This window comes from Astatotilapia calliptera, chromosome 15 (genome assembly GCF_900246225.1).
Source record: "Astatotilapia calliptera chromosome 15, fAstCal1.2, whole genome shotgun sequence".
Classification (NCBI taxonomy): Eukaryota; Metazoa; Chordata; class Actinopteri; order Cichliformes; family Cichlidae; genus Astatotilapia; species Astatotilapia calliptera.
The window spans coordinates 28293603-28312682 of NC_039316.1; the positions used below are offsets into that span (position 1 = coordinate 28293603).

Genomic DNA, 19080 nt, shown 5'->3' on the forward strand with positions numbered 1-19080 from the left:
GGTTGTTGTAGCGATGTTTGAAATACCACCGGATGCCCTCTAGTGGATAAACTATTCAACATTAACTACGACAAAATCGTTGAACTGCTTTTGCCCAGTCTCATTTTCCTTTTTAAAAATTTTCTGTCATAAGCATTTTACATAAGCAGGGTGTTTTTTATGACTGTGCGGGTTTGTTCCTGGAGAGCTTAAATTACAATGCATCAATTATACATGTGTGAAAGGCAACGTAATTCATGCACAAGTAGTATAACCAGAATGACTACTAAGCTGTCTGTGTCCACAACAGAGTACAAGTCAAGTTTCAGTCACACCAGCTTTACACATTGTAGAGACACCTGTGAGTCGAGGCACAGGTCACAGTGACACATTTTAACAGAGCAGCTAGTGTTTCCTCAGAGCAGAGTAACGATGAGTCAGGGGTGGATAAATGGCAGTAGAAAATGAAATTAAGAATTAAGACCTCTATTGTTTGCAAATGTCCAGTATTAAATCCCCCAAAGCTGCATGATTTACCTTGGCTTTTTCAAAGAAATAGAACAAAAAAAAAACAAAAGTATAAAATCAGTCAAATCACAGAATTAGATGGTACTTTTACTTATTTCTAATCATTAACTATACTCTGGAGAGAAGTCCTCCTCCCTTTGATGTTAGAAATTAATATTTAGAGGTTGTGACAGGATCCAGCAATGATTCCAGAAAATGTATTTGTTGAAAGTAACATGAGTTAAAGTAACATGAGAAAGTAACATGTTAAAGTAACATGTTAAAGTAAGTTAAAGTTACAAGTTAACAAGTTAAACAAGTTAAACAAGTTAACAAGTTAAACAAGTTAAAGTAACATGAGTTAAGCCCATCTTCAATATGGACAAATAAAGCAGGGTTTTCATCAAATATGAGTATTTACTTTCTACTTCTAATTTAAATGAATCCAATCTGGAGATCACATGATCAAACGTACAGTATCAATCGTAGCAGTTCTCCTGCTGGTGCTGAAACAGCCCTCCTCTCTATTTACACTCAACAAACAGCCTCCTCTTCCTAATGTGGGTGTGTGTCCGTGTGTTACTGAGGGACGAGGATGACATCATCAGGCTGGTCAGCAGTACTTTTTGCCTCAGCAGGCAAGAGGGGGGGGAAAAAAACAAAAACAAAACAACTATAGCTGACTAAGAGGAGAGGAGCGTGAGGAAGAAAGGGAGCTTTAATTTTTTTGTGTATCTATCTATCTATCTAGTTATACTGCAATAGGTATAGGCTGATGGGGGATTCCCATGATGCACTAAGTGTTTCTTCTTCGCTCACTATGTGTTAATAGACCTCTTAATAACATACTTGTTATTAATCTCTGGCTCTCTTCCACAGGATGTCTTTTGTCCCATCTTCCTTTTCTCTCCCCAATTGGTTGCTGCAGATGGCTGCCCCTCACCGATCCTGGTTCTGCTAGAGGTTTTTTTCCTGTTAAAAGGGAGTTTTTCCTTCCCACTGTCGCCAAAGGGATGTCATATGATTGTTGGGTTTTTCTCTGTATGTATTATTGTAGGGTCCTTACAAGATAAAGCACCTTGAGGCGACCGTTGTTGGGATTTGGTGCTGTATAAATAAAATTGAATTGAATAGAATTTTCTGAAACTGTCATATGTAGGAGTATTATAGGAGTATTGGAGAGATTTCGTTCATAGCAGACTGCCATGTTCAAAATAGTTCACTTGGTGACTAAAGCTCCTAGAAGAAGTCAGTTTTGGGATTACCGAGAGATCAAGGCAGGACATTTGAGACTGAAAATTTTGGACAGTAAAGCTTCAAATTAACCATAACACAACAACATTTTATGGATCATTCTACAGCCCCAGTCTCCCAGTTCACATCAGGAATTTTCTTATGAAGTCGTGAACACTTGCTTTAACTTAATGGAGTCACACCTAAACTCCAAATGCTTTTAGTGAGGTATGACTGGCCTTCTGAGCCTAATACCTACATTTGTATGATTCGCTGTATGTGTAGTCTGAATGGGACTTGTTATAGTGCACAGGACAAGGCTTACAGTGAGTTGTATGTGAAGCTGAACACTAAGGAAGGAGAAAAGGATTTGGAGTAAGGGGATAGGGAGAGAGATCGAGCTGGAAAGGATGTACAGCAGATTAAGGTTAGTGATGGAGATGTACTAACAAGTGAAGACAGTGTGCTGAGAAGCACATAAGAAAAGGAATGTCGGTAAAAAAATAAAAAAAAAAGTGGTGATGAGGATGATGAGTGGAAGCAGGTGGTACAGACAACATACCTGTGGAGGTACAGAGGTGTGTATGAGAGAGGGCAATAGATTGTTTAACACAGTCTTGTAGAGTGGGAAGATGCATGGCCTTCTCTATAGTGTGTTGTATCAGAAGTGCTGTAGTAATTACAGATGGATAAAAGTGATTCACTACACAATGAAAGGGAGTAAAGAGAGGAACTGTGGATGAGTCAGAAGTGGCAGAAAACTATGTGCAGGTGGTGCAGGGCATGTATGATGACAGAAGACGATGTCTACAGCAGGAGTGACAGATGGTTTCAAGGTGGGGGTGAGATTACATCAGGAATCAACAGCTTCTGGTGATGGACAGCAAAACAGATAAAGTCAGACAGGAGTCTACATGGAATATTATGTTCACGACAACGCTGCTCTGTAGACAGAGTAGGGAGCAGGTGGAAGAGAGCCTGGAGAGGTTGAGGTATGCTCTGGAGAGAAGAGGAATGAAAGTCAGTGGAAGCACGACAGAATACATATATGTAAATGAGAAGGAGACCGGTGCAACAGCGACAAAACAGAAGTAGAGTTAGTTTATGGTAGTGAGACCTTGTATAATGTGGAAAAGATGGCACTAACAAAAAGACAAGAGAAGCTGAAGGTGACAGAGTGGAAGATTTTCTTTAGGAGAGAGCAGGATGGAAAATTAGAAAATAGATTTGAAATGAGTGTATCATAGTGACAGCTAAGGCTGAACGCTCTGGAAACAAAGTGAGAGAGGCAGGGACGGCTTGAGGGACAGACACCCCCGTTATACTTCATGAAAAAGTTTAAATAAAAGGAGCATTTGGTACGGCTTGGAAACAAATCACTGAAGTTAAGAACTTTAGCTGAAAGCAACAAAATTTAAACTTTGACGATTACATGAAGTTGATCAAATATTTTATTACTGTTGGTTTTGTTTTTCCAAGAAAATCTCTAACATGAACTACTAAGTTTAGTTGACTTGGTGTGTGGGACAATCAAAGTGTCACGGTAACTCTGAGTACACACTGTCAAAGAAAATTAAAAATTACATGGCTGCTAGTCTCTGCTTGGCCAACAGTCTTTGTTTCTGTATTATGACAGACAAAGTTACAAACAATATTGTCATGAGTGACTGAGTCAGCTTTGTAAAGACTAGTGATTAGTAAAGAGGAAGATGAATTAATGTGGTACCAAACAGTTTCCCAGGAACATCAGGGAGTCTGACAGACTAGAGGGGCAGAAATATAGCAAGAGAAAAGACAAGAAAGCTGGTTCATGGTGGAAACCTCTTGTGCTGAGCCAATCAAGCAGTTTCGTGTAATTTGGGAAAAGGACCCAAAACAAAAACAAAAAAGCCCCACACACCCTGCTGCTGAAACACAGACATGCATGTCTCTCAAGGGATATGAATGGCTAATAAGCTACAGATCAAGTGGCAGGCAGGTACGCTAAGACTGCTAAGGAGGTCTGTCCACAAGACAAACTAGTGATATCAGTGGTCCATTTAATCCCAGACAATATACGAGTATAGTCACGGTTCTCACAGCACACAGGGTGTGAGAACACTGCCGCAGTACACAGATAGCTTCGCATTACTGCACAGACGGCAAAACTGAGTGGAATACAGCTGAAGAAAAACCAGCCTTTGTCCTTGCATACCTCTCCCAGGATGTTTTCAGGTACACTGAAAGGCACATGGATCATTTTACATGAGTGGACCGAGGAGAAAAACCTGAAACCGACAGTGTTCAGCAGAAGGCGGATGCTGGGTGGGGACTTTTTTTCATTATTTTGGTATTCTCATCTGCACCAACCTGTGGCACAAACCCCAGTTTTAGAAAAAAAAAGGATCAAAGTGCCTCACAAAGAAAACACTAATCGACTGAGTGTTTTACTCAAGAGATTCAGCATTCAGCAGTTTTGTACCATGTAAAAGTCCTCTGTTTGAATTCTGCTGTCATCCACTCTGACATATTGGACCCAAGCCTTCTCCAGCTAATGGCTATATGACATTCAAGCATATTACAAGCTGTTTAGCAATAGTTCAGTTCAGTTCATTTTTATTTCAAACATTTCAAACATGTGCCTTCACAATCATTACAAACTATTATTCCATTATTTGTTTGAAAAGGAGTAGGCAGAAGTATTTACTTATTTGTCCCTACCCCCTCAAGTTTTACCTCTCATTCATTTAATTGTTTTTTTTTGTCTTAAATTAAACAAACAACATATGCAACAAAAATAAAACAAAACAAAACATACATAAATCAAAAACAATAGCAAAGGATAAAGAGAGTCACTGCAAACTTAGACACATAAGTAAGAATGCACCAGGCACACACGTCAGATTTTAGGCATAAGAGTTAAAAGGTATCAACATCAAAGGAAAAAGTAAATATCAAAAGACATTTTTATGATAAATAAATGCCATTTGTGAAGTTACTGAATAATCAAGGTTACACTACTGAACAAAATTATAATGACTATGATTTTTGGCTATAACCAAGTAGCAAATATATTCAACATGAATATCTGGAGTTTAACAGCAAAACTGTTTATTGGTCTGTGAAAATTCCAAGATAAAGCAGTTTGCTTTTGTTGCCTTCAGTGGTGATTTAGGTCTGAGGTTTGAAGTACAGACATAACAGAACAGCACGGTGCTGTGTGGGGTGGGAGCATAACTCTGTGTTGCTGTCATTTGACCTGCAATGCTTCTGATGTCCAGCCTGGACAATGATGTCATTGTTGCTGGGTGAACCATTCTAGAAAGAAAAAAAAAGAAAAAAAAGAAAAATGGGGCAGCAGGTGATCTGCAGATGGATGCCAAGTCAAATTTGCAGTGTTGTGAATGTGGGGACATTGAACAAAATACCAGTTTAAAATCACTCATTTAGCTACATTACCTCCACTTATTACAGTGAAACACATTTTGGAAATCACTTTGATGCTGCCAAGCATCCAAATGAAAATGAAGGGAGACGTGCTCAGTGGAACAAAGGGTATAAAAATGATGTGGCGAGCAGATTCACAGGGCACAAATCAGCAGTCCTCACACTAATGAGACAGCAGATATTTGCCAAGAGGAGGTGAACTATCACCACAGAGATAAAATACCCCGAGTCACCATCACATACATTTTTAACAACAACCCAAGAAGGACAAGCCTGCAAAGAGGTTTTTAGAGTCCTTTAGGAAAAACAACGGCAGCTCTAGAAGCAGCAAAGGAGAAAAGTACCCTGTCACCACACGAAGAGATGAATCCTATCCTGTAACCGAGCTCCAAACTCCCTCTGATTGGACTCTGAGTTTAACAGCTACTGCAGTTCTATAAAAAGGAAAGCTCCTCAACTGGTGAGAGCAGCTTTTTTAGATGGGGGGGCTCCGAATAATGAATGAATTTGTGGATGCTGATAACAGCTGCAGTGAGCGTTTCAGCTGAACTTTGAGTGTCCATGGTAAATGGCAATGGTTCAGCCAGACAGGTAGACGGGCAGAGAGACTGAGCTCCACAATAATCACACTTCCCTGAGCCTATACTACAAATACTTGCCAACTCTGCTTTGGAGATGATAATACTGTAGGTAAAGACATAGAAAATGGTTAATATGGTTAACCCCGAAATCCTACATCGGCTCCATTGCTATGGCCGGCTGAAACTTACGAATCACGAGTCATCCTGGCGTTGGTAACCGCTCAATCTGGCACTTCCACCAACTGTACAAGAAAATCGGTCGCTGGGAAAGTTTGGTCTAGTGTCCACTTTCTCCACAGGCTAGCTGACTGAGCAGCTGCTTTGGCCTGGCTCCACGACTGACTTGACTCCACAAGGGAGAAAGTGAGAGTGTACGGGCATCCACCCAACCACAAGGCCTGCTGGAAGTAACCCCCTCCCCATTTCAGCCCATACACCCACCCGGACTCACTCACCTCACAGGAGCCTGGGCTAAAAGTGGAGCAGCTAGGTGGGGGCATGTAGGGAGTGTAATGAGTCAGGGGTTAAAGAATCTTTTTCTACAGTCCAAAAATAGATACTGTGACCTGCACACATCAGCTTAGCTCATGTGGGGGACTGTCAATGGTCTCCCAATTCAAGGTTCAACTCCAAGACATGTTTTACCATCTATTACCAAAGAAGGAACCTGAAAACGAGCGTTAAAATCCTTATATAGGTTTTTAAAAACCCGGACAAAAAAAAATAAAATGTTTTTTGTCAAATGAAATTAATCCATTGGATTAGACTTTTTATTTATATTCTTAGGATATCCAGTCAGGTAGACGTTCTGCAAACAGAAGGACACAATCCACAATTATGTGCCGATATCTGAGAGTCTTTGGGAGTTTTCCCACTCTGCTTACAGTTTAAACAGTCTGATTGGAAAGTGAAAACAAAACAGAGACATTTGTGCCCTTCTACATCTCTTCAACAAGTTAGACCATCTGCTAAGGCCATTCCAGTCACAGAGCAGCTTATGTTTTAACGGCTTTATAATTACACAAAACCACAACAAAAAAGAAGGAAAAACAAACAAACAAAAAAAACAAAAACAAAAAAAACACCACACTTGAGGTCTACAGAGGTGCTGCTGACATTCTGCCTCTGCTGCATCACAGAAACACACGACATAAAACTAGTTCTTCCTTCCCCTCAGAGTGAAACGATGCAGCAGGGATGTCTCCATTCAGCACACTGACATTGCACATTAGGGAAAGCACAGCTGCGACTGTTAATAGTAGTTTTCTCCCCTTCCTGCGTTTCATTAAGCCATGACAGAGCCAGCATGCTCAGGTTCATACTCAGGTTGCTGAAACTAAAGGTTTTTTTTTCCCTCCCCTCCCCTCCCCCCTCTAATCATTTTTCACTGACAAAATACTGAACTCGGGGAAATACGCTCATAAAGCATTTCTAAATTAAAAACAGTCAACTGTCTTTTCCCCCAGGTAAACTCACAGGTAAACACTGCAGCAGTCATCACACAGTAGGTTTAATGCCTTAGATCATACATCTTAGATCATCTCTAGAGCATCTAAAGCCCCCTCTAACAATCAGACCACTAAAGACTGTGACTTGCTTCAAGTGCACAAATGTGAAAGTATACAGAAGTTTCACTTTTCCCATATTTCAAACTTTTCTATGTACAAAGAGAGTTCTTGTACAGGGATCAGAGGGGCAGATCAATAGGATTTGACATAACCTAGATGGTTTGAAGGAAGTCTGAAGGATTGAATTGGAACCTTTCATCGATTCAACAATGCACATTTGAAACTCAATGCAAAAATCTCAGAGTTGCCTACATTAAAAAGTAAAGGCCTTCAAAGGCCATTTGCATGAAAGTATGTGAACATTCTCAGCCTTGAATTACTGTACTCTGCTATTTAGGGGGCCTGATTGCACTGAAGTACAGGAATGATCTGAAAGCTACTAGATCAATGAAACTGCAGGAATAGAAGTCCTGTGTTTGACCTCCCACTGCCTGACAAAGCATACAGTCGGAGTGTTTCACTCTATAGTCCTCAAAGGAAAAGTTCTATGGACAATTCTCAAAGGTGCGTCAGGTCAATATTGAACCCATTTTTCAAAGAGTTTTGCAAAACTATTGATATTATTGACGCCCACAGATACCAAGTGAGCTGCAGTTGGCATTCAATTGCTAGTTTTAGCACGCAGATCATTAGTGTACTATTTTGGAGCTAGCATCGACAACTGGATTCTGCACTGTGTACTACATTGCATCTATTTTGTGCAACAACTTAGAGACCAGCTACATGTTGTATATCGGAATATCAAAATGACAATATAATTTGACTTGGGTGTGACACAGCAACCATGAACACACGAGTGGAAATTAGTCATCTAGCTTCCCAAATTCAAGCTAACATGACCCATTATATTAACCTGTGTATAATGTCACATTATACTGGTTTAAGACAACAACAGATCATTAGCTTAGGCTGTTTTGGATTCAATCTGAAACCCCGCTTTTTGTCATTTGCTGACATTTGTGAACTCCTACCATTCTGCTATTGTCAGATAACGTTCATTATTGTTGACACTACGAGCTGAAGTAAGAGTTGACAAAGATTATGTTTTTATGATACCGTATTTTCCGCACTATAAGGTGCACTTAAAATCCTTTAATTTTTACAAAAGTTGGGAGTGCACCTTATGTATGAATTCTGGTTGTGCTTACTGACCTCGAACTAATTTTATGTGGTATAGGCGCTCAAAAATCTGTCAAAAAACGTTTTAGTACGACTTTGGTGAGCTACGAAGTTGCACCGCTTGATGGATTGTCGGAGCATTACGGCTACCGCAGTCAAGAGCCTCGTGGAGTAATCTGGGTCCAAAACTCCATCTACTTCAAGTCCCAAAGCCAAACGAACACTGCGTCATCAGTGAGAGTTAAAAACAGTCTAAATTCTTTCATATTTAATAAAATGATCAGCATTGCTGCTTTACCAGGTGTAAAAATTAAGTTTAACATCCAGTTTCATCTAGGAAGTTAGCTCACTAGTTTCCACCTAAACATGATATAGCATGTTCCGACTGAGCGATCTCTGAAAGAAATTACAGCTCTGCCATCACTTCCAACATAAATGAAGACAGAAAACTAAACGGCTCTGAATTTTTTAGGGTTATTGAAGTTGGACTAGCTGGTATATAATGATGTGCTGCGTGATTGCTAGCGACACAGCTATGTTAGCATAACATAAACACAGTGAAGATGGAGCATGAATGCTAACTTTTTTCACTGGATGAAAGTTATCGGGAGGTTTCCCGATGGTTATTGACAAATGCAATCGCATGGCAGGATGCTGTAAATGGACCAAACTTCAGTCAGGAGAACAACTGAAATAATCCATCCACAATACGAGGTTAGTCATAGGGCTTTTCAATATAACCATATCTATCAGATGACGATATGAAAATGTCTATCGTTTCATATTACACTCTCATTTGATTCGTGGCGTCGCAAAATAAACTTTTTATGGCAATAGTTTTTCATCGTTTTGATGGTCACTGTAGTGGCTATATTAATTTCTTAAAGTTCTCTCTTTCTCTTATATTTAAAATAACCACACTACGGATGGACAAGCGACTGTTTTTTATGCATTGTCGTTAGCAACAACGATGTGCGGATGTGTTAGTGATGTGCGGATCGATCCTGAAATATCGATTCCTCCCATACCAATCATTTATGTTCTAGAATACATTCTCACATTAAAATATCGATATTTTAGTAATTTAGGTTAAATTTGTAGTTTATCATTAACAGGAACACAGTGAAAAGAAACCATAACATTCGGATTGTCTACATTCAAAGGAACTACTTCCTCTTCCGCCTTTCATAGTCATGTGCGAAATACGGCTGTCTGTCTCGCAGCCCCTTGGCGTGTGCACTCACAACAATGGCTGACGTTGGAGTCATGTGCGAACGTATTTTACCTCCACAAAAGCTGAAACGTGGTTTGCAATAGTGATGGGATTTATGGCTCCTTTCAGAGAACCGGCTCTTTTGGCTCGGCTCACTAAAAAGAGCCGCTCTTCAGGTTGTGTTGTTGCTTTAATGAAGTTATTATTAGCAATAATATAAAATTATGCACAAAAGGAAATACTAATGTTAAAAAAAAAAGGTTTTATTTATATATGTTTATATATAAATATATGCGGTGGCCCCTAGAGACAAAACACGTACAAACTCCAAAAAGCACGTACAAATTCCAAAACAGTTAACTGAACTTCCAAAACAGAGCTACCTAGATCACTTAAATTACACAATTGAAAGCATATGTGTATTGTTTGTGTATTTATACACAAGCACTCATATATATTCAAATAATTAAAAAAAAAAAAAAAAAAAAAAAAGTTAATTTACCTGTTACTACCACACACCAAATCCGGTCGTTGGTACTTCCTGGCTTGTGTAGCCACTAGGTAACAAAAGCTCAACACTGCACCTAGCATTCTGGAGCACTTCGGTTGTCTTTTGTACGCGTTTTGGAGTTTGTACACGTTTTGGAGTTTGTACACGTTTTGTTTCTAGGGGCCAACGTAAATATACTTTTATTTATTCACTCCACATAAAATGTAATAAATAAATCATATAATACAAAAACCAACTATTCACATTTCAACTTTTAACTATTTAAATTTTCAGCTTTTCCCTTTTAAACAAATTTAAAGTGAAACAACACAAAACACTGCAAACCACAACACAAAAAATAATTAATATAAATGAAAATATGAAAACAAAAAGAACATGCATATTCTCTGTCATATGGGTTTCTGAATCCTTTATGATCCTGCTCTGTTCCTGTGCTACTGCTAGTTTAACTACCGCCCCTCCCCCCTCTTCCCAGCTCAAAGCACAAGGCTCGCATGCGGAGTGAAGCGGGAAAAAAGTGCAAGAGAGGGTGAGAGAAAGGAAAAAAACAAACAAACACAAAAACAAAAAACAAAACACGGCTCGCGATAAGGAGCCGGCTCACGTCGTTCACGTCAAAGATCCGGCTCTAAGAGCCATTTCGTTCGCGACTGACACATCACTAGTTCACGATACATGTGGCAAAAACGTGAGGTGTTGTGGCCACACTAGGGAGATAATTCAAAAGAGCTGTTGGGGGGGGATAAATACATTTACAGTGTTTATTTATCGAATAAAATACGTTAAATGTCTGGAAACAGTGGGCGTGTCCAAATTCAGAGGCTGCTTCCACCTGAGGACCCGGCCTTCGCGGTCTAAAGAAAGCTGGGTAGTACGTCACGAGCTCCCTCTGTGGAGTGAAACTCTGCCGTCTGCTCCTTGCTATCTAAAATATAACCGGGCGCTGGCGTAAACTCTAGACTCTCTCACTTCTGTTTTCAGTTTTCTGTTTGGCGTTTATTCAGCTGTGTGAAAACCCGGAGGAACCCTCCTGAGGGATTAATAAAGTTAAATTTAATTTAATCAAATCTAATAACTTTAATCTCAGCCAAACTGATTTATTCACGAACAAATAAAACACTGAAAAAGCCAAACAATAACATTTTTAAGTTATCTAAGTGACTTATATATCATGTTTAACCCGAGTAGCGAAAGACCGCGGGGGTTTGAAGCCGATGTGTTGGTCGGTTCAGATATTTGAACACAGCTACATTCTTACCTGAAAATATGTTAAAAGTTTTTTTGCGACCCAGAAAGAGAAATAAGAGTAATATTAAAACTAAGTAGCTGCCGCCGTTGTTGGAGACTGGAATTGGCTGGGTTGCGCTATGAATTCTGCATATAGTTTTTCAATTTTGTTATCTGGGTGGAAAATCTGAAGAAATTCAGGAGAATGGTGGCTCCGGGAGATTTTCAGGAGGGGCACTGAAATTCGGTATTCTCCCTGAAAAATCGGGAGGGTTGGCATGTATGGTTGTGGCAACTAGAGATGGACCGATCCGATATTACGTATCGTATCGGTCCGATACTGACCCAAATTACTGGATCGGATATCGGCGAGAAATAAAAAATGTAATCCGATCCATTAAATATCAAAAAAAGCACCTCACAAAACTTGCTACACGGCGTAACTCGGCTCATAACCGTAGCACGTTGCAGCAGTATGCATCAGGTGATAGAGCGGCTGTGTGTAGCCTTGCTAGCAATCCGGCATTTCATCTCCGAGGAAGTTATCCCAGAGAGAAGTAAAGCGAGTGTGTAAGTTCATCTCTGAATGTTTGTAAAGCATTCCCATGTTAAGCTTAACAACCAATATATGGAGGGACTGCCCCTCTCTCTCTCCCTCCCTCTCCTGCTTCAATCATGAAACTGCTTAATGATCAGCTGATCGGCTTTTCTGTCGCAAGTCCGTCTCTCTTTGTTTTTGGCCCACTTTGCACCAGAAAGAGGAAACCAGCGGCTGAACAACAGCAGCATTATTAAGCTTGATAAGCCGTTGTTAGAATTTATTTATTATTACTTTCTACACCAGGATCCTTTTCTACGCAGCTGACGGCTGGTAACTGTGCAGGGGCGGATCTAGCAAAGTTTAGCCAGGGGGGCCGATAGGGCATTAACAGGGAAAAGGGGGCACAAAGACATACTTTTCTTTCTTATTCTCATTTAAAATGTCTGGCTTTTAATAAATAATTATCTGAATCTTACACCCAAAGTTTTAATCTGATGTAAAATATAGAAGTCCATTACTGTATATAGTAACTGTTAAGTCTAATATACCCTAGTAAGCAATAGTACTTTTTCCTTTGGGAAGGTACCATCTGTGAATTCTGCAATACTGTTGAAGAAAGATGTTGAATCTATTTAATTATTCTTGAAAAATAATTTATTTCCGTGCATTTTTTTTCCCCACACTGCAATCGAGCACCTTATTTCAAAACAAGGGGCCTCTGTATCATGGACACGGTGTGATTATGAAAAGTCTGACACAGACCAGAAAACTGTACTATGCAAATTATGCAGGAAACCGGTCCCCACCTCAGACTCAAAGAAAATGGCGGTCGTTACAACTTATGTCTAACTATGTATAGTTTCACGTATTGGTCAAAACACTGGTACACGACGCCCAGCTGAAAACTTTACGCAAGTTGAGTTGCCCAAGATTCACAGAATTTACAGAAAATGTAAAATTATTGTGATATCGTTGTCGGGACGATAAATGTCTTATATCGGGATATGAGATTTTTGTTCATATCACAGCTCTAGTTAGTCATTACTGTACTGCAACAACATGGGAATAGAGTAGCTACGAGAGAATTCAACATTAATGAATCAATGGTACGGAAGTGGAGGAAGCAAGAAGAATGAGTTGAGTAAAGTTTGATTTATCTGGGGCAATCGTGGCTCAAGAGTTGGGAGTTCGCCTTGTAATCGGAAGGTTGCCAGTTCGAGCCCCTGCTTGGACAGTCTTGGTCGTTGTGTCCTTGGGCGAGACACTTCACCCGTTTTGCCTACTGGTGGTGGTCAGAGGGCCCGGTGGCGCCAGTGTCCGGCAGCCTCGCCTCTGTCAGTGCGCCCCAGGGTGGCTGTGGCTACAATGTAGCTTGCCATCACCAGTGTGTGAATGGGTGGATGAGTGGATATGTAAAGCGCTTTGGGGTCCTCGGGGACTAGTAAAGCGCTTTACATAAATACAGACCATTTATCTGCCCGTTTTGTTTTGCTTAATGCGCCTTATAATCCGGTGCACCTTATGTATGAAAACAGGCCCATTCATCGAAAGTGTGCCTTATGGTCCGAAAAATACGGTGTATTGAATTGTTACAATCTGTTCTGGCAAATGGCATCTAATATAGAGCACAGAGCAAATTTAAGTGAATCACAAGTACATAGCATGGATGTAATAGGGAGAGGGAGCATGCAGGAGCTGTGAGCCTTTGTGTTCGTCTCCAGTAACATTCTGTTTATCATCAACGTATAGTGGATATACTAACCTTAGGAAGACAAACACAAGGATGAGTGAGATAAGTCTATCAGTGACTGATGGCCATGATCCTAATGGGGCTATGTAGGTCAGAAAACTTATAGAGAACACGCACGCTTCAAAAATCAGTTCAATCCAGTGTCTCTTCCACGCTTTTGCAAGTCAGTTATATTTGCTGCTGCGTCCCCCTGATACAGTACTTTAAGACAGCTGTTAAATAGCTTAGCTGTCTGCAGAATGCTCATCTGAGAGGAGGGGTGGGTGGGGGTCGAGCTCACACAACCCAAATAGAAATAGCATATCTTTTCATTGTGATGTAGTTGAACAAAAGTTTAAAAGAAATAATCCTTCTTAATCACTGCCAGTGCTGCTTTTGTCAACTGATACACAAAATCCTAAAATAAATGTAGTAGTTTGGCCTTCAAAAGAAAGAGTGTCATTTTATGGAATTCCAATGTTTAAATCTTAATCATCAGTGTCGTTAACAGCTTTCCCTATTGTTTTCTAGAGCAGTAGTCTCAGGATCCACTGGTCCATTGTTTGGTCCGTATGATGTTGTAAGTCATCTGTAATGTTATTTCTGGGAGCAGGAGGTACAGACTACCTGTAAAAACATTACACTTTTGTACCCTGCAGACTCAGTCTCAACTGTGACTGCTTTTACTGAGATTTGGCTTCAAACTAATTAGCAATATGTCAAATGAAATCTGCCAAAAAGTCAACTGTAAAACTGCAGCAGTTTGCAGCCCTACAATCTAACATGAATTAACATGTAAAAATAGTAAGCTAATGTGTGTTAGAAGTGTAATACTTTCAGTTTGTATCTATAAATGTGTTTTTTCTAATACTAGGTTTTATAAAAAGCACACTCACTGGACACAGTTTTACCAGCTCCAGCGTCAGTAGCAGCATCTCGATCCAAACCAATGTGTGTGTAAAGATGCCTCGCTCATCTCAACACAAAAGGGTCTCAAGTGTATAAAAAGCGCATACATGTTCAGTCGAAACAAACTTTGAGGTTTGTATATAATACCTGGGCTGTTCATTGTAAAAACCTTGAAAAATATTTCCCAGGCAGTTATAATATAAACTGCTGTGATAAAGTATCACTTTAGAGTAGTGACACATGAAATGTATGTAGCTATATTGTAAGACTAATTCATGTCTAGTCAAAACGTCAAAAAACAACAACAACAACAACAACAGGTACCTTTAATAGTGTTTTGGCAATCAGATGCAAAGGTACTCCAAATGAAGTTTACTTACAAGTGCATTTTATGAGTAGAGATCCAAACTGCCAGTAACTTTTGAATATTTAAAAAAAAAAAAAAAAAAACATAGTTAAACAAAGCAAAGACAGAGCAGACATAGTTAGGAAAGCAGAATTATCCATAGCAATAAACCTCCTTGACTGAACAGAGCCAATGTATCATTTATTTTAAAGTTTCCCACTGCCACATTTTCCCATCCTCTCTTTTAAACACATTCTCCTTTTGTTCATTCCTTTGCTCCATTTCTCGTTCAGTATCTCTTTTCCCAGTCTAAACTCTCTCGCTCCCCTCTCCATTCAGTCTCTCCTCTCTTCACCTCTCATGCTAATGGGCCATTGATGTGGTCTCTATGGTGATGTACTTTTCATTCCCTTGGAGAGGAAAGGGCCGATGAACTAGAGGATTAGAGCCAACTAAGCAACCGGTCAGCGTCTGAGTGTGTGAGCTCAAGATCGTGTAGGAGAAATTACAGCCGTTTCCATTTAAAGCTGCGTGTACAAGAGACACCTTTCATTTCCACTTATGTTTATCTAAATGCAAGTGTATATAATTGAAGTCTTATATCCCTTTGACTCATTTTTTATAAATACTGGCTATTTTTAACAATCAATAGCACGCAATGCTTTGGTCATCATCTTAAACACAAGCAAACCTCAATAAATATAGCTCAAATGGTTACATTGGTCAGAGGTAGCGTTATGCTGAAACTTCAGGGCATTTATTTGACTTGCTGGCTTGACAACAGGAACTAATCCCAAACTGCTTCCTCTTTAGGTATGAATTTAATAAAATTCTATTAACTCGGGACGCAACAAAAATAATTATACTATCACCATCTATCCCAATAGAAGAAGGGGTATGGGGCACACTATGAATACTATAGGGTGCATGGGGTTTGCCCAACTAGTTTACATGTTTGTGGACATTGACAGATCATTTGACCGCATCCTCCTGGGGTTAGGTGGTGGGGGGTGCTTTAGTATTGGGTATCAGGCCTGTTGCTAGGGCAATTTGGTACCTATACAGCCAGAGGGATAGCATGGGGCAATCAAGTGTCCAACACATTTCTCTCACTGCCCACTTATGGCAGTGAATCAGTTTTACTAGCCCTTGGTGGTGGATGTGAGAAGACAAAGACCAGGATTTTTACTAGTAAAGGTTTTAATCATGGTTACAATAATGTAAACTGTTGTTGTGAATGCTAAAGAAAATGTTTCTTTCATCTGAGCTCTACAACTCTGTAATGGGACCCCTCTGTGCTGTGGCTACATTTTAACTACAACAGCATCTTTATCGCTTTTGTTGAAAATAGACACCAACTGCGTTTGATAGTACCATCATCACCAGTCCAAACCATCAGCAGCTGGCTAATTAATTTTTACTGTCCCCCAGCCACAAGATCATTGATTACAGTGGCTGCCCTTTGCAAGTCATTTTGTTTTTAGCTTTTAAGAACATAGTTCCAGGTTAAGGAGGAGTTAAACTCCTCTACTTAAGGTAGTAAGTATCTCGGGGTCTCGATCAACAAAGAGGGGAGAGTAGAGCAAGAGATTGGCATATGGATCGGGTGCAGCATCTGCTGTGAATAATATTGCAGTGTGTTGTGCTGAACAGAAAGCTAAGCTTGGGTAGTGATCAGAGAATAAGGATACAGCTACAATTAGTGGAAATGAGCATGCCTGGGTTCAGCCTTACAGACAGGATGAGGATAAGATGTTCAGTCATCCAAACTGAAGAGTAATGATACATCTCAAAATTGCATATTTCCACACTTTTTGTGCACAAGTGCCTTCACATCATTAAATACAACTACATGAACTGTTTTGTGAGTATATCGTGGCCCCCAAAAGTTTCAGCTAGTAGCAGATGGATACATTGTAAACGCAGAAAGGCTAGGACTAACTGCCTAGACATTGCGACATTTTTTCAAATCAATGCTACTTGTGTTTTGGCTTTGCTCAGTGTTTGTGCTTTCACAAACTGAGGTAGCTAACAATCACAGACAAATTTTGCAGTCACCCTTTCGAATAAGTCCAAAAAAGTTGATTTCCTTCATCTGGATGTAACGCTAGAAATTTTGTGATTTCATTATCTGGATGATTAAGCATGCATCAACACATTTCAAATAAGGGTAAAACTTGCTATGAGCAATTGGACACTGTGTTGAAATTTGTGGAATACTCAAGAACTAAAGAAGCTAAACTACTGTTCAGTTTAGCTGGGTTAGCCTGAAACTAAGGCTTTTAAAAGCAATAAGAAAGCAACAGCATTATTAAACTTTGTTAACGCCGATTGATCAGGCTAGTTTAAAAAAAAAAAAAAAAAAAAAAAAAAATCTGGTTGTTAAACATTTGTCACCCTTTAACTTTTGGTATAGATATAATTGTTACAACTACTATGAAGTACAACACACACACACACACACACACACACACACAAGTTATTACACCCAATTCAGAATAATAAGGTGTGAGCACACTGACAACCAAACTGTAAGCATGCATGTGGGTGAGTGTGTACATGAAAAAGCAAAAATCTTGATCATCACAGCATCACACTGCTGACTTGGCAAAGCAGCAAATGTTTGCTGTGTTTGGTAGCAACACTCTGTTGCTACTGTAAGCACCATGAGTCCCATCTATCAAACTGTAAGTGTGGTTACATGTGGACACAAAAGAACACAGAGTGGGTAAAAGACTAATGGTAAGAGACAAACATTTCCTCTCCACAACAGGGGCAATAATTAATTTTTCCATGATGTGAAAGGACTCCAATTCCATCTGGAAGCTAAACATGAAAGAAATGCTAAATCATATTACTTGGAGGGTTTGGCACAAACTTTATGACCCAAAGCGGATCCTTGCAGACAGAGCTGCAGAAACCAGAGTCTGACCCAACGGGTCCTCAGCTGTTGACACAACAACACTCAATGATAGAACTGGTGTAGAGACAAAGGAAAAGGCTGCGTTAGTCTGGCAAGGAGTAAGAAATGTGCAGAAAGCCTGCCTTCGTTTCCTCAGCCTTCTATGATCATCCTTTACCACTTTTTTGAGCATGTGTGCTTTGTTCACTCACAACCATCAAGCTACAGATTTTAACCAGAGGAAAAGTGGTAATGTTGTAATTGCATTAATATACAGTCAGTAAGTTAATGTTTTGCTCACCAAGGTTTTAGGCAGTAAAGTTTAAGACTTAAAAAAAAAAAAAGGAAAAGAAAAATTACCAAATCCATTCCTAATATCAATTTAAGCTGTTTCGATTTGTGTATTTAACAGTGAATCAAAAAAAAAAGTGAATGCAAAATGTGCATTTTAGCCTCTTTCAGCTCTTTGTGCGGGTTTCAACTCTTTCGCCCCCCGATTCGCAGCAAACTGTTTCAGTAAGACATTTTAAACAGACCACTGGATTCTGCCAACCCAGCATAGTTAGGAAGCAGGCTGCTGAACACAGTGAAGCTCTTAGCAGCTACAGAGCGAGATCTCTCCCTCAGGAGCTGGTGGAGAACAAGAAAATAGTTGGAGGGAGTGAATTTTGCACCTACAGTAAAAGGTAAACTAATTGCATGCTTAAATCTTGTTGTGCTGATGACATTAAGCAGTTTTACTAATCGAACTGCATTAGTGCTTCTAAAAAATAAAATAAAAAACATTATTTGCATATTACACACACCATCTTCCTCTTCTCAGTCATGCTCATTAGAGTCTGAAACAAAGTCATCTCAGGCTGTACTCACAAATAAACTTCAAGATAAAATGAGCCTTTGTCATTTTCTACTTGAAGTAATCCACAGCATGAACTCTCCCATTTCACAAGAGCCGAGAAAAGGAAAAATGTTAACACAATGTCAGCATGCAGACTGGAGCAGGCAGGGATTCAAACCAGCAACCTTCCGGTAGTCAACCTGTTTTACCTCAGCCACCCCGTGGCTCAGGGGTGCTGAATTCATCAGCTGAGGGCAGTATGCATATGACAGGCTGCACAGAAGAATTCTGTCTTTATCTTATTTGCATTCAGGAATGACCTCTTTATCCTCTCAGAGCAAATTCAACACCACACAGTAAGAACAGACACTTATGTCACATTGCTCAAAAAATAGATACACCACAGCCTGAGTTTCGGCTTCACTGAAGGAGGGGGATATACTGCAGGGAT

General features: G+C 39.8%; 1 protein-coding gene across 2 annotated transcripts in view; it reads right to left on the reverse strand.

Annotated features, from left to right (window-relative positions):
- The window catches only part of enah (ENAH actin regulator), a 140174-nt gene that overhangs the window by 87560 nt on the left and 33534 nt on the right, over positions 1–19080 (reverse strand). The window contains exon 1 of one of the 2 annotated variants that reach the window (XM_026194521.1): positions 5916–6448. The exons of the other annotated variant lie outside the window; for it this stretch is intronic. Within the exon in view, the coding sequence (XP_026050306.1) occupies positions 5916–5929 (14 nt within the window). The 5' untranslated portion in view covers positions 5930–6448. Of the gene's footprint in view, positions 1–5915; positions 6449–19080 lie in introns of those variants that run through there. 2 annotated transcript variants of the gene reach the window in all.